At 40.8% G+C, this 24663-nt stretch overlaps 1 protein-coding gene across 1 annotated transcript; it reads right to left on the bottom strand.

The window, feature by feature from the left end:
• Window positions 1-2175: 2175 nt before the first annotated feature.
• On the bottom strand, window positions 2176-24663 carry LOC118402312 (translocation protein SEC62-like). Its single transcript, XM_035800419.1, has 8 exons — window positions 24570-24663; window positions 20505-20613; window positions 13013-13118; window positions 12591-12792; window positions 12361-12456; window positions 10080-10140; window positions 9784-9903; window positions 2176-5646 (listed from the first exon to the last, which is right to left on the bottom strand). The coding sequence occupies exons 1-8, from the start codon at window positions 24603-24605 to the stop codon at window positions 5096-5098; spliced, it is 1281 nt and encodes a 426-aa protein (XP_035656312.1). The 5' UTR covers window positions 24606-24663; the 3' UTR covers window positions 2176-5095.

The raw sequence follows: 24663 nt of genomic DNA, 5'->3' as shown, positions 1-24663 counted from the left end.
AATTGGCCACCAATGATAGAAAATATTCTGCGTGTTGAGTTAAATGATGGAATGAAGATGTCCTTGAGTTGGTTGTTGACCTATATGTCTTTACAATCAGTAATGGGGGGTGGGGGAGTTATGCTTGTTGTGTAGCTGTGGAACATATTTCCTCCTAAAGGTCAGTAAAGATTACCATCATCAGCAGAAGCAGCAGCAGTAGTATAAGAGCAGCTATATAGCGCGTAGCCTTAGGGCTGCACTCACTCAGTAGCTTTTCTTTGTTTCGAGACAAAAATACAGTACAAGCACATACACAATCATGGCTGAAGCAAAGGAAAAACCTCCAATATCTCTCTTCTTTGATTTTTCACTTCACCCCTCAATCCCCCCAAACAAACGAGTGTTATATGGCCAAACTGTTGACAAGTAATTGAGGCTACGGATTGTACCTGTAATATTACTCCTGAACTTCTTCCTCCCCTCAAGGCATACAATATTGACAAGCTGACTTCTGTGTGCATGTCACGGACATGGCTCCACAATGCACCTGGCAGCACTGGAGAGAGAAGTTATTGGACAAAGCAGCAAGTTTTTCGACGGGGCCAATATTTCCCTGAGTATGCTGGTATTCATAATTCCACAATACAATGGGAAAGTACGTACACACTAGCACTATAAATGGTACGCCAAATTCATTATATTAATTATATACATTTACATTTGGATGTTGTCATTTATTTGTTTTGAATTAATGGCATAACAATATAGAAAGGTAAATGTTTATTTTATCGTGAATTTGGCATACTATTGAAAGTACGTACACACCACAAACACATGCAGTACACACTAAAGGCTATGGCAACAGTGCTAGAAGACCAATATGTGACTGTGCGTTGGCTCCATATAGTGGCCAAATAGGGAAGCACCTAAATGCCACGACACCTGGTTCAGCTTGTTATACAGTACCAGTCAAAAGTTTGAACACACCTACTCATTCAAGTGTTTTTCATTATTTGTACTATTTTCTGTATTGTATAATAAGTGACGACATCACAACTATGAAATAACACATATGGAATCATTTAGTAACCAAAAAAGTATTAAACAAATCAAAATATATTTTATATTTGAGATTCTTCAAATATCCACCCTTTGCCTTTATGACAGCTTTTAAAGATTTGAATTTCAATGTCCAATATCAACCAACTTTACCTTGGTCCCGAACCGAACCATATACCTACCGGCTTAATAAAAAGTTGGGTAAAAAATATTTCCCTCTGGATATTTTGTCTCAAATTTCAAGCAACAGAAGGACAAACTTCACAACCAGTTGAGTAAGTTTACATGTAATTGTATTCAACATTATGGGTTGTAAGGAATAAATGTCTCAGGCTGTACATACACACCAATTCATTCTGTATTACAGCCTGATTAATCGGACTATAGCTAGCCTAGCATGCTGACCAAAAAGGCAGATTAAAGGCCCAGTGCAGCCAAACATGATTTCCTTGTTTTATATATTTCCACACTGAAGTTGGAATAATACTGTGGATTTAAAAATGTTTTTTAATGATAAACAGCTTACACTAAAAGGGAATTAAGACAGATTGAATTTTAAGCCTGTTTTGGTCTGCCTGTGTACATCACCAGGCAGTAAAACTAGTTAATAGACCAATAAGAAAGAGTTCCAAACCACTCTGCGAATAACAGCTAGTTTTCTGTTTTCCCTTCCCCACTCAAACCACTGTCAGACAGTCCTAGCACAATTATTGCTTGAGAAATTGGTGTTTGCTAACAAGCTATTGTTTTTTTTTTTTTTTTTACCATTTTAATTTAAAACAATCGCAGTAAGGTACTTAATTGTTACCAGAAAGGATTTGATAATGAGAAAACTGGCTGCATTGGACCTTTAATTAAAAACGAACAGTATTTCAATCTTCTAATTATATAATTAACCCAGCAGCAAATGACACCTTTCATCCCTGGATTGAGGTACGTTTTCAAGCCATATCTCTGGTTCGTCACAGCGATGCAAATATTACGGGATAGCTGCTTTTCGACTTGGGAAGGTACTTAACTTCAAGTCGAGTTTTGGCGAGCTCTTTCGAAGCCTGGGGTTACCTGCAGATGGAAAACTTTTTTTTAAATGCATAATTTCATGCACTAACAATTAATACAAATAAGCCAGGAAACTCAATTGCGTTCTATATTTATTGCAATGATAAGATACAGATATACAATTAAATTATATTCCAATATTGCAACAGACAGTCTCTCTGATATTGATCCAAATATGGACAACTACATGACTAAAGACATTTTGACCAGATAGAACATGTATTTTGATGGGGGAAAAGCAGCATAGTTTAATACTACAATATACAGACTGTGCACGAAGAACACTCAAAAGAACAATTAGAGATTTTCATGAAAAAGCCCAAATTCATAATACAGCTACTGGCACCTCGCTTTCCAGAAGACACCAGGAAACAGAAAAGCAATTAAAACAAACATACTTAGGAAAAAAAAATAGAAAAAAAGCTACACGATGTGCAGTTGTTAGTAGTATACGTGTCCTGTAGAAGAGCTACACGCTGTTGAGAAGAGTTCAAGGAAACACGTCGATGAAGAAACCAGCTGGAGGCCTACAAATCAGAGGTTAACATGCTCTTCGAAGAGGAAAGCAAGACTGAGTACTTGTACCCTTTTTCACACTAGTGAGCCTGAACAGAGATGTACTGCCGCCTGTCTGGTTACACATCCAGCATAGTTCCAGGAACAAGCCGGCACTACAAAATAGTGTGATATTAGGGTCTCGAAGATACTCCTCAGTCGACTACATTGGGTCGATCTGTGTAGGGTGCGTGATATCAAAGCCCCCCCCCCCTTGCTCTCACAAGTTCTGCTCTACCATTCCACTGTGGGGAGAACATTCCACCCAGAACATTTTGTGTGGAAGAGCAATATAAATGTTATGCAAGCCACTGCCAATGAGTTTCTCAACCACTAGTTAATCATTCACTATTCTTACGTGACTTACAGTAAGTAGCCAAATGGACAAACTAGCTACATTACTCTTCACACATTCAAAGAAATGACAGTGTAAAATCGATCAATATAAAATAAAACAAAATTAGGTAGCCCATCTGATCCACACATAACATAATCCACATTTCTAGTGTGAAGGTACCCAATAATGAGTACAGTACACTCTTGACAATATGCCTATTGGAGGTCAAAATTATAGAAAAAAAAAAGTTTAATAAAAATACAAATAAATTACGAAAATAAGTCTTGATACCAAAAACCTAAACAAAAATGTTTCTGTTCAGGTTGAACAAAGTAGGTTAATAATTTCTCAGACTAAGTTTGTGTGTGTGTGTGTATATATATTTATTTATATAAACATATATATACACACACACACATTTGATATATCAATAGACATAATTATATAAATGATACATTTATCTATTTTATCCTCACTATGAGTAAAAAAAAATGTGACCTTACGAATGGAGTCTTGGACCACAGCCCACATATTGCAACAATTGAGGAGAATTAGACCACGACCCCATTTGGTTTCAAATGGAGTCTCCATGCATTCACAGGGGTCTTCATCGTCGTCTGTTTGACTAGAATACCAATGAAGGCAACACAACAAACGCAATCATGAAAGGATGGGCATCCGAGTTGAACTGACAACAAGCCTACCATCTTCATTATACGATAGTTTGTTATAATAGTATTAAGTACACTGTCTGCTTTGCATGGCTTAAATAGAACTGAAGGGAGAATGGGATCGAAGTCTACAAACCAATGCCCTGGCTCCTATACTGCTCTGCATTCAAAAGTTTTGGAATTTGACACTAGTTTTTAAAAAATGAGTAATTGTACCAAAATCCCTTGCGGACACTTTTGTCATGTCTTCTCGTTTGAAAACAGCATGCATTGCAACAAGAATTTACGTGTTTGGCACTATTTCATTTTGACGCCTCATTCTAAATGGTGCATACAAACCTCAAACCGTTTTCCCATTCTATCTTTGCTGCCTGCACATGTGTGGCCTCAAATAAAGTTATTATAGTAAGGAATATTTTAGATGATCAGTTTTACACTTAAAATGAGTGCCACTGCTCATGGACACTACTCTTATGTAATGGACATGACTCTTGCGAAACTCTGATTTTGTGTGTGTGCAGAACTGCACGATGATCATGATCAACCATACAAACAAGCATTTCTCATTGAAAATAGAAAGCACTGCAAAAAAAAAAACAAGGCTGGGGGAGAAACTACAGATTCTGGTCCATCCAGATTAGTTATATTGGCACAGCCAGCGGTTGGTCAATTGTAACGTGATGGCTGCCTACGGGAGATCAGATTCTAGCTTTAGTCCAAATACAAGATCTGAACTGTGTACAGAGGGCCAGCTGCTGCTGCTAGCACAGGACACTTGGCCCAGTTGTGTGACAATGTTCCAAAGGAAAGGTTTGGTTTGAGTAGGGAAAACGTGCCTACTGGACACAACACTGGGCTTAACTTTACTTTGATTGTACCAATCACGCATCTTTCATAAGACCACAGTCAGGATTTGAGGGACAGGTAGAGAAGATGGCAGTATTTATCCTGGCAAAACAAGGATTCCATTGTTCTATAATTCCCTCATCTGTGGAGATTGACTAAAAACTTTGCCTCACGTACAAAAACAAGACATACAAGGGACCATTGTACACATAACATGTAGAGCAGATGAGTCTTTCTGAACTAGGATGATATGGGATAGTCATAACGTAAGTACCAAAAAATTGGGAAAACATCGGGAGAACAATCGTGACAACTTCCTCAGACAAGCACATCTGTTAAGTTAGTTTGCATTTCTCAGTTGAAATAATTTCAGAACCACAATAAGGCGTTTTTTTCTCTTCTCTTTTCCATTGTCATAGCCGTTTGCTTCGTTTCACCGGTGTCAATACCAAGACAGACGTGGTACAGTATAGTTAGTGGAAGATCGGAGCAGACAAGATGGGGAGGTGTCTCCTCAGCGAGGTTGAGAGAGAACCTGGAGGAGATCCTTCAGAAGAGGAGAAGGAGGTGGTGGTAGTGATAATGTTTATGTTTGAACAGACAAGGGCTTTGCCTCACCGTCTCCCTTCTCCTCCACTCCTCTTTCCCCCTCTCCTTCCCCTTCCCCTTCCCCTTCCGTGTGCTGCTCCAGCTCTTCGCGGGTGATCATCTCAAAGTCGTTTCCGTTGCTGTGCTGCGAGCCCTCGTCCTCCCGGCGGTCGCTGTCCGTGTCCGAGTGGCGCTCGGCGGCGCTCGCCAACGTCCCCGCCGCCTCAGTCACCTCGCTTTCTTCCGTCCCTTTCGGCGCTGTGCCCTCACCCTCTTCTTGTTCCACCTCTCCTTCTTCCTCTTCCTCCCCACCATCACCCTTCTCCTCGCTGTCCGACTTCTGGGCCTTGGCTGCGTCTGCATCGGTGGATTTGCCTTCCGTCTTGTCCGGGCTCTTCTTGCTGTAGCCCCGTGGGCCCTTGTACTCGTGCGTGTAGAGCGGGCGGAAGGAGTCAATGAAGCCCACGTCGGCAGTCAGGTTGGGCAGGAACCAGAAGTGGTGGCGACCGCCCGTCACCAGCCAGATGATCAGGAACAGGATGCAGCGAGCTGATGGGAGACGAACAAAAATCATGTCAAATGGCATTGTAATGTTAAGGTAAAAGCCTGGAAGTAACATCATTGGTTCTGAGGGGAGGTAATGAAGTCCTATGACATCAACTTTGGTGCATTGTTACCAGTTTTTACTAGGGTAAACAAGTGGTAAACTTACCAGGGCTGGGTTTCCCAAAAGCAGCTTAGGGCTAACTTCGTTGCAAGAACCTTTCTAAATCTCCAAGCTGTTCCCCAAAATCATTGTTACTGAAGTTGCACTTAAAAACGCTCGTTATTTACCGACTGGCTTAGGCCACTCGTACAATAGCTAAGCGAGACGTTAGATCATTTGCCTTTGTTCACAGAAGACCTCCGCTAAACAGAATCAAGATGTTTATCGGTCTTTTTGTGACCGCCGATAACTTCGGAACGATACGCGCATGTGTATATAATGTGTAACATGCGCAATGACTTGCCAAATCTACAATTTAGTGCATTATTATAGGGTAAGCATGTGAATAAGCCACCTCAATATTTGCAGCAATATGGTTGATAATATACACTACATTACCAAAAGTATGTGGACACCTACTCATCGAACATCTCATTCCAAAACCATGGGCATTAATATGGAGTTGGTCCCCTCTTTGCTGCTATAACAGCCTCCACTCTTCTGGGAAGGCTTTCCACTAGACGTTGGAACATTGCTGCGGAACTTGCTTCCATTCAACCACAAGAGAATTATCCGCCAAATCCAGATTCGTCCGTTGGACTGACAGATGGTGAAGCGTGATTCAGCACTCCAGGGAACGCGTTTCCACTGCCCCAGAGTCCAAAGGCGGCGAGCTTTACACCCCTACAGCCAACGCTTGGCATTGTGATCTCAGGCTTGTGTGCGGTTCGCGGCCATAAAAAACGATTTCATCAAGCTCCCAACTAACAGTTTTTGTGCCGACGTTGCTTCCAGAGGAATTATGGAACTCGGTAACGAGTGTTGCAACCGAGGACAAACTATTTTTACGCACTACAGGACTCAGCGTTCCCTTTCTGTGAGCTTGTGTGGCCTACCACTTCACAGCTGAGCCGGTGTTGCTCCTAGACATTTCCACTTAACAATAACAGCACTTACAGTTGACCGGGGCAGCACTAGCAGGGCAGAAACTTGACGAACTGACTTGTTGGAAAGGTGGCATCCAATGACGGTGCCACGTTGAAAGTCACTAGGCCCTTCAGTAAGGCCATTTTACTGCCAATGTTTGTCTATGGATATTGCAAGGCTGTGTGCTCAATTTTACACCTGTCAAGGGGTGTCCACACACTTGTGTGTACACTACTATTCAAAAGTTTGTGGTCACTTAGAAATGTCCTTGTTTTTGAAAGAAAAGCACATTTTTTGTCCATTCAAATAACATCAAATTGATCAGAAATACAGTGTAGACATTGTTAATGTCATATATATATATATATATATATCACACAAAAGTTAGTGTAAATACAGTGCCTTCAGTAAGTATTCACACCCTTTGACATGTTTCACATTGTTGTTACAGCCTGAATTTAAAATGGATTAAATAGCGATAATGTCAAAGTGGAATGATGTTTTTCAAAAAATGAATTACAAATGAAAATGAGTATAAGTATTCATACCCTTTGTTATGGCAAGCCTAACAACTTCCAAGAATAAACATTTGCTGAACAAAACACATAATAAGTTGCATGGACTCACTCAGTAACAGGCTTTAACATCATTTTTGAATGACCTCATCTCTGTACCCCACACATCCAATACAATTATCTGAAAGGTCCCTCAGTTGAGCAGCGATTTTTCAAACATGTTCAACCACAAAGACTGGGATGTTTTCCAATGTCTTGCAAAGAAGGGGACCTATTGATAGATGGGTACAAATAAAAAAGCAAACAATGAACATCCCTTTGAGTATGGTGAAGTTATTAACTACACTTTGTATCAATACACCCAGTCACTACAAAGATACTGGCGTCCTTCCTAGCTCAAGAGAGGAAGAAAACCACTCAGGGATTTCACCATGAGGCCAATGCTGACTTTAAAACAGTTAGAGTTTAAATGGCTGAGATAGAAGAAAACTGAGGATGGATCAACAACATTGTAGTTCACTCCACAATACTAACCTAATTGACAGAGTGAAAGGAAGCCTGTACAGAATAAAATTATTCCAAAAACATGCATCCTGATTGCAATAAAGCACTAAAGTAATACTGCAAAAAATGTGGCAAAGCAATTCACTTTTTGTTCTGAATAAAAATAGTTGTGTGTGGGGCAAATCTAATACAACACATTACTGAGTACCACTCTCCATATTTTCAAGCATAGCGGTGGCTGCATCATGTTATCAGTATGCTTGTAATCATTAAGGACTGGTGAGTTTCAGGATAAAAAAAGAAACTGAATAGAGCTAAGCACAGGCAGAATCCTAGAGGAAAAACTGGTTCAGTCGGCTTTCCACCAGACACTGGGAGATGAATTCACAGTTTCAGCAGGACAATAACCTAAAACACAAGGCCAAATCTACACTGGAGTTGCCTACCAAGAAGACAATGAATATTCCTGAGTGTCCGAGTTACAGTTTTGACTTAAATCTACGGCAAAACCTGAAAATGGTTCTCTTACAATGATCAACAACCAATTTGACAGAGCTTGAAGAATGTTGAAAATAATAATGAGCAAATATTTACAATCCAAGTCTGCAAAGCTCTTCGAGACTTACCCAGAAAGACTCACAGCTGTAATCACTCCCAAAGGTGATTGTAACATGTATTGACTCAGGGGCATGAACACTTGTGTAAATTAGGCATTTAATTTTCAATACATTTGCAAAAAAAAACTAAAATCATTTTTTCATTTTGTCATTATGGGGTAATTTGTGTAATGAGTGAGAAATCAACTGGAATCAATTTTGAATTTATGTTGTAACAACAAAATGTAAAGGGGTATGAATACTTTCTGAAGGCACTGTAGATAAAATAGTGTTAATGGATATGATTGTGTTGACTCCCAATCACCTCCATTTTTAACCAAAATATTGGGCGAAACAGTTCATCCCCTGAATGACTGAAGGCAGCAGACAATATACTAGGTGTGATTTACAACCTGATAGCAGTATTTAGACTACTTAACGATTTATGAGTGAATTTTGTTAATCATGCATTGACTGCATCCATTTAATTCTGACAACGGTGCCTTATTGTATATAATGGATTTTTTTGTCAAGGCATAAACTGTGAATGATATTTTAGACAGATATTGTGATCATCTATGCGTTTCATTTCTGTAAAGTACTTAAAACGGTGTCGGTTCCACTAAATTCCATTGGGCCCAGATCAACTATTAAAAGGGTAAAGAACAAAACGCATTTTTTTATTGGAATTTCATTTAAGGGTTGGATAGGTGTGATTGTGATTTATTCTACCTAGCATATTAGGAGAACATGTTGAAAGTACAATATTGATTGAAACTAACCAATCTTTTCAGGGAGTACACAAGTATCTAGAGCAGGGATGGGCAACTTTGATGGGGATGGGGGCTCATTGGCTCGTGCAGTCTAGAGTCTGCCTTAGCCTGTTGGGGGCCTTAAGCGGAATGTTGTTCAATCAAGGCTGGAATGAAAACCCGCAAACACTCGGTCCTTATATTTGAGTAGCACAAGATTAATTAATTACATCAGTCAACACAAACAGATATTGAAACAATAAAAACATCTACCTGCAATAGAGCTTGCTGGGAAATATGATGGGTGTGGTTTTGGTTCAAAGTGAATTGCATGAGTTCAGGCGAGTTAATTAGGGTAAAACTAGGCCCTCAAAATAAGGCCTTATGAAAAGCGTATGACATGTTAAAATGTAAATGTATGATAACATTCACTTCGGATCTCACTTGGTGAAGTCCATAGGACACAATAAATGTATGAATGCAACAACCATGTCTCTTTCACTAACAAATACAGTCATGGGTGGTACCTCTACAATTTACTCAAATTTGTTACACTGGAGAATTCTGTAAATACGAATCCAAAATGTTTTTTTTTTTTGCTGCTGAAATGGGTTAATTGAGTGACTGACAAGAGAAACTGCTGATGCACAACCCCCCAAAAGGTGTGTTTTCTTTCTGTCACTCACCAACAGCTAACAGCAGTATACTGGCCACGAAACAGCCTGCTGCCACGCTCAGGTAGTACACACCCACACGCATCTCAGCCGGCCACAGTGGGAAAAGAGTGGCCGCAATCACTGCAATTACTACAAACACAGAGACAGACACGCCTTAGTAGAGTGGAAAATAACCATTGTTATTCTTCTTTACCAATTTAGTTGCAGTTTTCAGTCATTTGTGTGAATGACTGTTTAATCAGGTAGTTTAAAAAATGTCAACAAAATGTAATATTCTGGGTAATTAACACTACAATGCCACTCACCCAGAATCAGTCCCATGGCAAAGGTTTTAAAATGGACCGGATCATAGATCCAAACAAACACCTGGGAAGTGGAGTAAATGTCAATTTTACATTTCACCTTAAAATATTTGTTTAATTTGGGAAAGAAAATCTGAATGCACCACAATTCACCATTTTCAGATATTACATGGTGTAGTCAGCGCATGTCACATTGAACCATCTGCCATCATATGGAAACAAGCTAGCCTGGCAAAACTGACGTCGCAAAGAATTTGGGTCTTATCATGACATGTCATGGAGAATTTGTCTCGTAAAGTGCACCCTCAGTTATTTTGTGAAGTAATCTTTTTTCTTGGAATTCGCTCAAATGCCACATGGAAACACGAACACCAAAGTGCTGAATTCATGTACAGTTGAAGTTGGAAGTTTACATGCACTTAGTTTGGAGTCATTAAAACTCGTTTTTAACCACTCCACAAATTTATTGTTAACAAACTATAGTTTTGGCAATTCGGTGAGTACATTACCTTGTGCATGACAAGTCATTTTTCCAACAATTGTTTACAGACAGATTATTTCACTTTTAATTCACTGTATCACAATTCCAGTGGGCCAGAAGTTTACATAAACTAAGTTGACTGTGCCTTTAAACAGCTTGGAAAATTCCAGAAAATGATGTCATGGCTTTAGAAGCTTCTGATAATAGGCTAATTGACATAATTTAAGTCAATTGGAGGTGTACATGTGGATATATTTCAAGGCATGCCTTCAAAATCAGTGGCTCTTTTCTTGACATCATGGGAAAATCAAAAGAAATCAGCCAAGACCTCAGGAAAAAAAACTGTAGACCTCCACAAGTCTGGTTCATCATTGGGAGCAATTTCCAAACGCCTGAAGGTACCACGGTCATCTACACAAACAATAGTACGCAAGTATAAACACCATGGGACCACGCAACCGTCATACCGCTCAGGAAGGAGACGCGTTCTGTCTCCTGGAGATGAACGCACTTTGGTGCGAAAAGTGCAAATCAATCCCAGAACAACAGCAAAGGATGCTGGAGGAAACAGGTACAAAGGTATCTACATCTACAGTAAAACGAGTCCTATATCAACATAACCTGAATGGCCGCTCAGCAAGGAAGAAGCCACTGCTCCAAACCGCCATAAAAGAAAAGCCAGACTACAGTTTGCAACTGCACATGGGGACAAAGATCGTACTTTTTGGAGAAATGTCCTCTGGTCTGATGAAACAAAAATTGAACTTTTTGGCCATAATGACTGTCTTTATGTTTGGAGGAAAAAGGGGGAGGCTTGCAAGCCGAAGAACACCATCCCAACCGTGATGCACGGGGTGGCAGCATCATGTTGTGGTAGTGCTTTGCTGCAGGAGGGGCTGGTGTACTTCACAAAATTGATGACATCATGAGAAAATACAATTATGTGGATATATTAAAACAACATCTCAAGACATCAGGCAGGAAGTTAAAGCTTGGTCGCAAATGGGTCTTCCAAATGGACAATGAAACCAAGCATACTTCCAAAGTTGTGGCAAAATGGCTCCCAACAACAAAGTCAAGGTATTGGAGTGGCCATCACAAAGTCCTGACCTCAGTCCCATAGAAAATTTGTGGGCAGAACTGAAAAAGTGTGTGCGAGCAAGGAGGCCTACAAATCTAACTCAGTTACACCAGCTCTGTCAGGAGGAATGGGCCAAAATTCACCCAACTTATTGTGGTAAGCTTGTGGAAGGCTACCCAAAACATTTGACCCAAGTTAAACCATTTAAAGGCAATGCTACCAAATACTAATTGAGAGTATGTAAACTTGTGACCCACTGGGAATGTGATGAAAGAAATACAAGCTGAAATAAATCACTGACTCTACTATTATTCTGACATTTCACATTCTTAAAATAAAGTGGGGATCCTAACTGACCTAAGACAGGGAATTCTTACTGGGATTAAATGTCAGGAATTGTGAAAAACTGAGTTTAAATGTATTTGGCTAAGGTGTATGTCAACTTCCGACTAAACTGTACATACGAAAATGCTCAATCTGTACACTTTCTCGAATTTAGAGGGGTTGGGTTAAATGCAGAAGACACATTTGAGCTGAATACATTGTTGGACAACTGACTAGGTATCCCCCTTTCCCCTTCCTTCAAAGCGGATATTACAAAATACCTCTGGCTAAAGAGGTTTCTCATCTACATGTCAACATGCTCACTTTTCCAGAAATTCTTGCGTTCATATTTCCCCATCCTAACCTGTTATCCGAGGTTACCCTGTGTTCCAACTCACCTCATTCCCATCCAGGAAGAGCTGGTCCTCATGAGGCTCCAGTTTGAACTTCTTCTTCGCATCCTTCTTCTTCTTTGGCATTCCGGGGCTATCATCCTGAACAAAAATACACTGCAAGATCAGACCCATGGCCTTTATAGAAATATGACTGATCCTTGCCTATGATGAGACTGCTTTAATGGTCTACTTATAACATGCATATGGCCTACATATTCACAGAATTTACTTACACTCTTCTCCTTCTTTGCATCTGAAGCCTCGGCATCCTTGGCATCCTTCTTCTCTTTCTTCCCCTTCTTCTCCTCCTCCTTGCCGCTGTCGCCCTTAGCCTTCTCTTTTTCTTTCTCTTTCTCCTTATCTTTCTTGATGTCCTTCTCTGGCTTCTTCTTCATGACTTTCAGAGCGCGGTGAAAGAACTGTTTCTTCAGCAGCCTGAACAAGGAGAGCAGAAACAGTGTGGTAGATAGTCTAGTGTAAAGTTCTCGTTAGCTAGTCAGGGTAGGGTGGTAGTTAACGGTAAATAGTGAAGTGTATAGTCAATGTGGTAGTAAGTGTGGTGTAGCGTGGTAGTGATATTAGTTAGTCTAGTATACAGTGGTAGTGATGGTAGTTAGTCTGGTGTGGTATGTTGTTGAAGGTAGGTGGGTCCCACCTATTGCAGTAGTCCACCACAGAGTCTCTGGTGGTGAACACAGCCTCCTCTCCCTTCTTGGCCTTGGCCCACTTGGAGTCCAGCAGAGAGTCTACTGCCTTGGAGGCTGACATGGGGAAACCGATAACATGTTCAAAACATACAGACATAGAGATACGGAGTGTTGAAACTCAATGGCTATCATGCCATGTCAACCACTGATGTGTGGGACCAGTTATCAGAAGGCTCAATCCAGGTCAAAAGTATCCTTTGTTGTCTCAATTCCGTTTATAAAAGAGACAGTGATGAAATATTCCAAACAATTGTTGTGGGATCATAGACAATATCTTGGTTGTAGCATGTGATGTGGTATTGGTCTAGTTTTGTCGTTAAGTCTCTTCCAAAAGCAGGGGGGGGGGGGCATAGGCTCACTGAAAACAATTATTTTGTTCTGGGTGAACATTCTGAAATCCTGGCCCCTGGGGATATGATGTGTACAAAAACTACTCTCCAACAGACACAGAAGCTCACACAGACATTTAACATTAGGAACACCTTACGAATATTGAGTTGCACCCCCTTTTACTCTTAGAACAGCCTCAATTCATTGGGGCATAGACTACAGGGTGTCGAAAGCCTTCCACAGGGATGCTGGCCCATGTTGACGCCAATGCTTCCCACAGTTGTGTGAAGTTGGCTGAATGCCCTTTGGGTGGTGGACCATTTGTGATAAACAGGAGAAACTGTTAAGTGTGAAAAGCCCAGCAGCGGTGCAGTTCTTGACTCTCAAACCGGTGCGCCTGGCACCTCCTACCAGACCCTGTTCAAAGGCACTTAAAATCTTTTGTCTTGTCCATTCGCCCTCTGAATGGCAGCTAGACAATCCATGTCAAGGCTTAAAAATCCTTCTTTAACCTGCCTCCCCCGTTCATCTACACTGACTGAAGTGGATTTATCGATAAGGGATCATAGCTGTCGCCTGGATTCATCTGTTCAATCTGTCATGGAAAGAGCAGGTGTTCCTAATGTTTTTAGTGTAGAGGGTTACCCACTGATCATAGCATGTTTGTGTTGGAGACGGTCTGATCTGAAATCCCACAGCCGAGGCCACGAACTGACTCATGTAAATGTCAAGTTTGATTTTGAAAATAGATCTTATTGTAATTCTGTCTTTTCAAACTAACAGACATTTAGATAATTACTGATACTTGGTTAAAGTCTGTGCCGGGCGCTGATGTGTCTCTGAATGGATACAATGTTTATAGATCTGACAAAGGTGTGGGTGTCACCATATTCATAAAGAACAACTTGCATGTTGCGGTGTGTACATCCACCTCAGTCCACAAACAATTTGAATATCTTGTCCTAAATGTAGGCCTGGGTATTCGTGCCCAACAAACATTAGTGGCAATTATCACCCTTCCCAATAGATCTTAGCAAATTGTCTGACTTGCTGTCTAACTACGCTGCATCTGAATGATTAACATTGGGTGATCTTAACCTGGATTGGTTGATGCCAACCAACCAGACAGACCTAAATATAATTTGTACTGAGCTAAATTAACTCAACTGATAACTAAACCAACCCGCCACAACTTAAAAACACCATGAAAAATCTACTCTTTTGGAAATCATTCTGACAAACACCCCTTATAAAAGTATACAGCCAATGGAGTCTTTGCTAACGAGCTCAGTGACCATTGTCCCATTGCCTGAATTAAAGATACCAAGCGATCTAAAATTGTGTCCATGCATTATTACAAAGAGACATTTCAATGACCAACATTTCCTGTATGACCTGGTCAGGAGGGTGTGTTGTCCTCTATCTCCGATTCAGAACAGGCCCTGAAATGTTTTACCTCTCTATAAGAGATTAAGGGTAAAAGACCGCTATAACCCTTGGTTCACACATGAATGGCCTGAAAGATTATGAAAAAAACTTAGCTTGGGCCAAGGCTAGACTGACATTCTACTTCAAAGGCAGTCCTTCAGATATTCAAGAAATAGATGTCTTACTCTGGTTAGAAAAGCAAAGTGAACATACTTCTTGAATTGTGTATCTGAGGGGTTGAAATCCCCCCTCGAATTGCCCCAGCAGGTTAAGACAGCCTCTGGTCCCATAACAGACTAAATAGACCACATTTGTGGTGCTTTACTTCACCATTTTGCCTCATTCAAATAGATATTTGAAATAATGGTTTCTGAAAATAGCTCAAGTTCCACAAGAAGGAGTCCTTTATTAATCTCTAAACAGACAGCAGAGACTGATGCACTTCAAGGCACTCTTTTTCCCTTTGAACCATTTTGTGTCAATGATGTAAAGTGCCTTGTAAAAAAATGTATAAAAAAGATATCCACTGGAGTTGATTTGCTTTACCCCTTTCTACCTCAGCTTTTTATGCATTGGATGGTTCTTTCATAGAGCAGGTTCCACCTACATATATGGGCTTTTTAATTTACAATAATTTGATGTTTAAAAAATAAAAAATAAAAATTTGCTAGTTATGATGAGATTTAAAAGTAGGCTTCTTTTATATAAATAGATCATGCCTCTCCTTAATTAGGAGGAAACAGACCAAAGGTATGTGGACACTAGGGATGAACATTTTGAGGAATATTCCGGTGGAAACTTAGTGGGAATTAACAGGAGTATATGGGAATTATTGGGAATATATGCAATTAATATCATTTAAATGTATATTTTTTTGTATTGGATATATTTACCATATTACATGGAGACAGAAACATTAACCTTTTACCTTGTGAGTAGACAATTGCAAATTATTAAATCCTTCGAATACAAATAAAAAACAAAACAATTTAGTTACGAATTGAACTTTAATTAAATGAGTTGACTATTCACATGGGATGATTTCACTGAACAACAAAAGGGAATATTGAATGATCCCTTCGCATCTCCCCAAAAACAGACTATCATCTGTAAAATGCTAGTCTGGAAACTAAAGCTTGGGTTCTCTTCCTCTCAGGCTTCTCCCTGGACCTCCTCAATGTCCACCTCTTGAACAGACTCTGAGGCCTCATCTTCACTGTCACTTTCCAACCTTTTTGAGGATGACTTCGTTAAGGCTCAAAAAAAGCCTAAAATTTGCCCGGATGGCCATCAATTTTTCAAGCCCTGTATTGGTCAGCCTGTTGCATGCTTTGGTGTGTGTGTTCCCAAACAAGGACCAGTTGCGCGCTGAGGTGGCTGATGTTGGTGGGATTTGGAGGATGGAGGCAACATGGGAAAGAGCCTCAGACCCACAAAGTCCCTTCCATCAGGTGGCTGATGAGAGATGTTGGCATGACTGCCATATTGCATGTCCATCCCAATGCCCTTGCTTGGATGTGTCCTTCGCCAGACTGCCAAGAACCTTGCCCTAATCCAGGCCAAGGTGGTGAGACACGGTGGTGATGACACCATAGGCCTCGTTGATCTCTGCACCAGACAGGATGCTCTTGCCAGCATACTTGGGGTCCAACATGTACGCTGCGGCGTGTAAGACTTCTGCCTGAAGCCCTTCACGCTTTTTTATGTATTTCAGAACTGGAACAGTGGCAGGGCAGTACAGATTTATTCTCTTACAAGCAGAATCTGAACATCAGACAGGATGCCATTGTCTCCCTCAATCCCTGCAATTGCTACTGCTATAGGTTTCAGGAGCTTCAGGTGGCTTACCACGCTCTCCCAAAATACATCATCCAGGAGGATCCTCTTGATGGGGCTGTCCATATCAGCAGACTGTGATACGGCCATTTCTTGGAGAGACTCCTTCCCCTCCAGGAGACTGTCAAACATGATGACAACACCACCCCAACGGGTGTTGCTGGGCAGCTTCAAGATGGTGCTCTTATTCTTCTCACTCTGCTTGGTGAGGTAGATTGCTGCTATAACTTGATGACACTTCACACGCCTAACCATTTCCTTGGCTCTCTTGTAGAGTGTATCCATTGTTTTCAGTGCCATGATGTCCTTGAGGAGCAGATTCAATGCATGAGCAGCGCGGCTAATGAGTGTGATGTGAGGGTAGGATTCCTCCACTTTAGAAAAAGCAGCCTCCATGTTCGCAGCATTGTCTGTCACCAGTGCAAATACCTTCTGTGGTCCAAGGTCATTGATGACTGCCTTCAACTCATCTGCAATGTAGAGACCAGTGTGTCTGTTGTCCCTTGTGTCTGTGCTCTTGTAGAATACTGGATGAGGGGTGGAGATGTAGTTAATTATTCCTTGCCCACAAATATTTGACCACCCATCAGAGATGATTGCAATACAGTGTGCTATCTCTATGATTTGCTTGACCTTCACTTGAACTCTGTTGAACTCTGAATCCAGCAAATGAGTAGATAAAGCATGTCTGGTTGGAGGGGTGTATGCTGGGCGAAGAACATTCAGAAATATCAGAAACATCTTGGCCATGTTCTGTTATAATCTCCACCCGGCACAGCAAGAAGTGGACTGGACACTCATAGCCTGGTTCCTCTCTGGGTTTCTTCCTAGGGATTTTCCTAGCCACCATGCTTCTACACCTGCATTGCTTGCTGTTTGGGGGTTTAGCATGGGTTTCTGTACAGCACTTTGTGACATCTGCTGATGTAAGAAGGGCTTTATAAATACATTTGATTGATTGGACTTTTCTGTAGGCTACTATTCACTAGTTAACGTCTTGGGGACAGGGGGCAGTATTTTCACGTCCGGATGAAAAGCGTGTCCAAAGTAAACGGCCTGCTACTCAGACCCAGAGGCTAAGATATGCATATTAGTATATTTACTCTGAAGTTTCTAAAACGGTTTGAATCATGTCTGTGAGTATAACAGAACTTATTTGGCAGGCAAAACCCAGAGGACAAACTGTTCAGATTTCTTTTTTTTCTTTTTTTAATCTTTTTTTTTTGTTTTGAGGTCACCCTCTTTTCAATGAGTTTTCATTGGGAATCCAGATTTCTAAATCGACTTTCCTGCAGTTCCTATCGCTTCCACTGGATGTCAAGTCTTTAGAAATTGGTTGAGGTTTTTCCTTTGAAAAATTGATTATTTACGTAAAAAAATACCCAAAGTTCTATTAGGAAAGTAGTTTGACATGTTTAGACAAAGCTTTACAAGTAACTTATGAGACATTTTGTAGTCATGTTGCGCGACTTGGAACCAGTGTTTTTCTGGATCGAACACACCATATAAATGGACATTTTGGATATATAACCGACAGAATTAAATTGAACAAAAGGACCATTTGTGATGTTTATGGGACATATTGGAATGCCAACAGAAGAAGTTTGTCAAAGGTAAGGCATGAAATATATCTTTATTTCTGCTTTTTGTGTCGAGCTTACAGGGTTGAAATATGCTTTTCTGTCTTTGTTTCCTGGGGTGCTATCCTCAGATAATAGCATCGCTTGCTTTCGCTGAATAGCCTTTTTGAAATCTGACACGTTGGCTGCATTCACAACAAGTTAGGCTTTAATTTGGTATCTTGCAAGTGTGATTTCATGAAAGTTAAATTTTTATAGTAATATATTTGAATTTGGAACTCTGCATTTTCACTTGATTTTGGTGGGACCCACATATCCCAGAAAGGTTAACAAAAACTCATGTATGTCATATAAAATATATAAAACAGTGCATTCGGAAAGTATTCAGATCCTTGGACTTTTTCCACATTTTCTTACAGTACAGCCTTATTCTAAAATTGATTAAATTGCCCCCCCCCCCCCTCAATCTACACACAATAACCCATAATGACAAAGCAAAAACAGGTTTTTAGAATGTTTTGCTAATTTATTAGAAATAAAAACTGAAATAACATTTACATAAGTATTCAGACCCTTTACTCAGTACTTTGTTGAAGCACCTTTGGCAGCGATTACAGCCTCGAGTCTTCTTGGGTATGGCGCTACAAGCTTGGCACACCTGTACTTGGGGAGTTTCCCCCATTATTCTCTGCATATCCTCTCAGGCTATGTCAGGTTGGATGGGGACCGTCACTGCACAGCTATTTCCAGGTCCCGAGTCTGAGGTCCTGAGTGCTCTGGAGCAGGTTTTCATCAAGGATCTCTGTACTTTGCCCTCGATCCTGACTAGACTCCCAGTCCCTGCCGCTGAAAAACACCCCCACAGCATGATGCTGCCACCACCATGCTTCACCGTAGGGATGGTATTGGCCAGGTGATGAGCGGTGCCTGGTTTCCTCCAGACATGAAGCTTGGCATTCAGGCCAAAGAGCTCAATCTTGGTTTCATCAGAGCAGAGAATCTTGTTTCTCATGGCCAGAGCTAGGTGCCTTTTGGCAAACTCCAAGCGGGCGGTCATGGGCTTTTTGCTGAGGAGTGGCTTCCGTCTGGCTACTCTACCATAAAAGCCTGATTAGTGGAGTGCTCTCTGACCAAGGCACTTCTCCCCTAATCGCTCAGTTTGGCTGGGGTGCCAGCTCTAGGAAGAGTTGGAAAAAGTTTTGAACCACCATTTAAGAAGGAAGGAGGCCACTGTGTTCTTGGGGACCTTCAATGCTGTAGACATTTTTTGGTACCTTAGCATTAACACAATCCTGTCTCTGAGGTCTACCGACAATTGCTTCGACCTGGTTTTTGCTCTGACATGCACTGTCAACTGCGGGACCTTATATAGACAGGGTGCGCCTTTCCAAATCATGTCCAATCAATTGAATTTACCACAGGTGGACTCCAATCAAGTTGTAAAAACATCAAGGATGATCAATGGAAACTGGGTGCGCCTGAGCTCAATTTAGAGTCTCATAGCAAAGGGTCTGAATACTTACCTTATTTAGGTATCAGTTTATTTTTAATACATTTGCAAAAATTTCTAAAAACCTGTTTTTGCTTTTTCAATATAGGGTATTGTGTGTAGATTGATGAGGACTTATTTTTTATTATTAATATATTTTAGAAAAATTGAAGGGGTCTGAATACTTTCTGAATGCACTGTACTTCTAGTAATTTTTTCAACTGATACCGGGGAGACCTTTAGACGAGTCTTGTGAGACCTGTGGGCTTCCTGGAGCAAAACAACCAACATGTACATGTTCGTGAGAGTCTACTGTGTAGCCCAAACTGTTCTGACAAGAGAGACAGAAGATGGCAAAGACATTAAGAAAACCCGCTAAGACCTCCAACATTTTCAACCTCATAGTCCCTGTGTCCAAGATCGTCATGGTAACCTTGAGGCAAATATTTGTCTATTGTATTCTATACATGCTGGTTTTCACGGGCTACACCTGAGACATGAAACAGATAGGTGTGAGGGCATAATGGCTGTCGCCAATTTATTAAAGCGCAATTTGCCTAAATGGGTAATGGAAACACTTCAACCACTACTTTTTTATTCAACGCTAGGTTTTCGCGACACTGGGTGTTTAATTGTGGCGCTCATTACGTCCAGCTGTTTAAATCGACAAGATCGTTACATGGAAATGCAACCAAGTAGGCAATAGTCGCATCTATTTTCTATGCTAACTTCCTAAATGTCGACCAAAAAAAGCTTATGGAAAACATATTTACTGACCGATGAAGTAGTCCACCCGATGGCCCATCATGTTAGTGGATTTGGTGGGGCAGTTGAAACGGAGGAACTTGGCCACTGCCTTCTCCTCCTTGGTGGGCTCGCTCACCTCCTACACACACACACACACACACAGAGACAGACACACACACACACACGTGAGGAAGGCACAAAATAAAGTAGGCCTAAATGTTGTCCTTTCACTACTTCTACAGAGCATAGTAAATAACTTATATATCAGACAAGTGAAGCAGATCAGCCAGTTAACCCAGGGCAGGGGTGGGCTTTAGGTCAAGTTGAAGGAAACTCCCACTCACTTCCTCACACGCAACCCAGTACCAGTTGCATACATTTCCAGGTTCCTGCAGGGTCGGGACTTCCTTCCCCAACACACCTTAACTGGACTCACCTGCACCCTAATCAGTTGATTCCTTCTTTGTATTATCCTCATGCGTGGAACCAAAGAGGAAGAGATGAAGCGAGAGGTTTTACTCATCCCAAAATCTATCCACGAAAGTATGCCCACGAAGTGAGGATTTATTTTATGGAGGTCAATGAGTGTCGAATTTGGGCAACAAAAAATACAATTGCTAATTTGCTACGCGAGTCTTATTTAATCGAATAGAAGCTTCGTAATGGTAAGGTTGTTACAAATGTAGTGATAAGTAAAACACGTGCCATTTTTGGAACTTTGAAAGAAAGAAAAAATGACTTCATATCAGAGTTGTGTCTGTTGTAATAGATATGGATATAACCCGTTTTGGCGTGGACATTGCCATTTAGGGCTTCCACCATTTCAAAGTGTGGGTATTCCTGGGAGCTGGGAGCGATCAGCCAATGAAGAAGAAAATGTACTACTTTAAAATGGAGATAGCCTCAATGGCGCTGCTAATGATGACACAGACACTATAATGGCACTCATCCAAATATGCGTTCTCTAGCTCTATGGCCTGTTCACACGAGTATCTGCCCTTTCATTGGCTAGAATGGTCCCATCTGATCTCGACCCCTACCGCCTGCGATCCATATTTGAGGGCATGTATTTCCATTGTTAGAGCGCTCACTTGTCTATCTAGTCAACATTATAGACAGTCTTAGGTTGGAGTTATATGCAAGCTGACGAGGGCCCAAAAAGGTAACAATTATTTTTCACAGAAACATGCGGAAAATAGGTGTAAACTGCATTTCAGTATGAGGCTGTCAAAATATCAATTTGACTAAAGATGTGATACCAGAGCAAGTATCACGATAATGAGTAGTATCGGGATATCACAGGTGATATCCTGCTATTGACACACGTTGAATTATGCAACAGAATGTGACAACCGTAATTAATGAGGCAGTCTAGACAACGCAGGTGAGTGCCGGTAGGCCTACACGGAGGAAGTTTGTGGTTGCATATATGCAAATACACCCAGAGTAAAACAAACATAGGCTTGAGAGAAACAGGAACCCCATCATTGTCTGCACACCTCAGCTCACCATTGCGGCAAAATAACATTGACAAGAGAGACAGAAGCCTCAAATAAATGTTCAATTTGGTTTAAATAATGCAAAAACAAAGTGTTGGAGAAGAAAGTAAAAGTGCAATATGTGCCATGTAAGAAAGCTAATGTTTACGTTCCTTGCTCAGAACATGAGAACTTTTGAAAGTTGGTGGTTCCTTTTTAACATGAGTCTTCAATATTCCCAGGTAAGAAGTTTTAGGTTGTAGTTGTTATAGGAATTATAGGACTATTTCTCTCTATACCATTTGTATTTCATTAACCTTTGACTATTGGATATTCTTACAGGCACTTTAGTATTGCCAGTGTAACAGTATAGCTTCCGTCCCTGTCCTCACTCCTACCTGGGCTCGAACCAGGAACAAAACGACAACAGCCACCCTCGAAACAGCGTTACCCATGCAGAGCAAGGGGAACAACCACGCAACGCAGGACACGCTTGATAAACTAGTAATATCATCAACCATGTGTAGTTAACTAGTGATTATGAGTGATTGATTTTATAAGATAAGTTTAATGCCAGCATTCGCGTAACAGGCAGGCTCCGCGTGGAGTGCAATGTAATCAGGTGGTTAGAGCATTGGACTGTAAGGTTGCAGGATTGAATCCCCGAGCTGACAAGGTAAAAATCTGTCGTTCTGCCCCTGAACAAGGCAGTTAACCCACTATTCCTAGGCCGTCATTGAAAATAAGAATGTGTTCTTAATTGACTTGCCTCGTTAAATAAAGATGAAATAAAGGTGTAAAAAAAAAGATATTTTTTTATTTGGCCAAATTGGTGTCCAAAAATACAGATTTCCGATTTTTATGAAAACTTGTAAATCGGCCCTAAATTAATCGTCCATTGCAATTAATCGATCGACCTCTACTCCAGGCTGTGTAAGGGCTATTTGACCAAGAAGGAGAATTATGGAGCGCTGCAGCAGATGGCCTGGCCTCCACAATCACCCGACTTCAACCCAATTGTGATGATTTGGGATGAGTTGGACCGCCGAGTGAAGATAAAGCAGCCAACAAGTGCACAGCATATGAGGGAACTCCTTCAAGACTGTAGGAAAAGAGTGGATGCCAAGAGTGTACAAAGCTGTCATAAAGGCAAAGTGTAGCTACTTTCAAGAATCTAAAATATATTTTGATTTGATGCCATGTGTTATTTTTGTTTTGATGTCTTCACTATTATTCTACAATGTAGAATGGTAAAAAAACCTGGAATGATTACGTGTCCAAACTTGAGAGGTACTATACATCACTTCTTAACAATAAACCGCAGCATTATTTCAAACACAGGATGCTTACAGAGTTGCATTCCAAATTCCAAATCAGGAACTAAGTTTGTTAAGTGCAGTGAGTGATGACACACACATAATACATGTTATTAAAGCCCCATGCAGCTTTTGCTCACTGTATGTCTGATAAATCACGGTGTGTGTGTTTGTTTTGGCTATGCTCGCTTTACGTTCACTTCACTCATCATGGTAAAGCAACATTACAAGCAGTTATTCCTGAATATTATTAGAGAGAGCACGCAAACCGAAGGTAAAGGAATTGATAGCATTCTAGCTGTTGCATAATAATGACATGTCCTGTTCTTTCAGGAGAAAACTGGCATAAATAAATGAGATATGGGGCTGCAATTTTATGACATTTTGCTTGTAATCTTAGCACTGCAGTGAGGTATTTTATCGTCATCATCAGGTTTGTCGCGTTGAAGCGTGTTATGAGTTTGTCTCAAACAAAATTGAGAGGGACTCACAAGTACACTAGTCAAGTCTCGCTGGTAAAAGTATTGCAATTTGAGCAAATGACCAATATATCTCAAAATAAATCCTGATACTATCTACGTTAAATTACGGCATCGATTGGAAAATGATAAATGGGCTATTTTCGTGCAGCCATCAAACATTAATGAATGAGGATGTACTGGCACATCATTGACATTTGTCTTGCTAAACAGTATTTATGCATACCAAAACACTCAAACACGCCTGCACATTTGGATACAACCGCAACTTTGCCTGCTTTAAGTCAGCTAGCTACTGTCATTTGTGATGGTAGCTAGTAAGATACCGAGTTTCGCTAAAAGACGTTAATAAGTAGGTTACGTGTTTTGCGCGAGCGTTCAATACATGAGGTGTATTCATTCGTATGTTTCCGATGAAAAACGGAAGCATACAGAGTAAACGTAACGGGGGAACGTACCTGAATTTGCCCAATAAATTCGTTCAAAACGTTTAGCAACGGAAACCGAATACTACACCCCTGGTTTCTGTGATACCCCGACACAGTGAAATATTGGGTTACAGATAACGGTCTACATAGAACATTACTTCCTGCAAAATAAAATATTTCAGTGGCTAGCAAGCTAACGTCAGCTAGCTACCTGCTACTAGCAGCTTTTCGCCAATCAACTGCATCGATTCACCAGCAAGATTCCCTTCACATAAAACTAGCCTGTTGCTGAAACTTATACATGTTGCCATGTCCGAAATGAGAACGGTTTTCAACTCTGTAATATATCAAACCAAATATTACCTTCTGCCAGTTAGCGTTAAAATGATTTTACCTGGATCCGTTTCTTATGCCTCCTGCGCTCCGCCATGATCCTCCAACACTGCTCGTTTGACGTGTGTTCACGTACGGGTAGTATCGCGATAGCA

Source organism: Oncorhynchus keta, chromosome 23 (assembly GCF_023373465.1).
Source record: "Oncorhynchus keta strain PuntledgeMale-10-30-2019 chromosome 23, Oket_V2, whole genome shotgun sequence".
Classification (NCBI taxonomy): domain Eukaryota; kingdom Metazoa; phylum Chordata; class Actinopteri; order Salmoniformes; family Salmonidae; genus Oncorhynchus; species Oncorhynchus keta.
This window is presented reverse-complemented; position numbering and strand designations above follow the sequence as displayed.

Excerpts from the sequence above, each read along its gene's own strand:
- LOC118402312 (XM_035800419.1), bottom strand. The coding sequence starts at position 24,605 with ATGGCGGAGCGCAGGAGGCATAAGAAACGGATCCAG. Across the intron at positions 20,614-24,569 it reads GGCATAAGAAACGGATCCAG|GAGGTGAGCGAGCCCACCAA; the intron begins GTAAAATCATTT and ends GTGTGTGTGTAG. Across the intron at positions 12,457-12,590 it reads ATGCAAAGAAGGAGAAGAGT|GATGATAGCCCCGGAATGCC; the intron begins GTAAGTAAATTC and ends ATTTTTGTTCAG.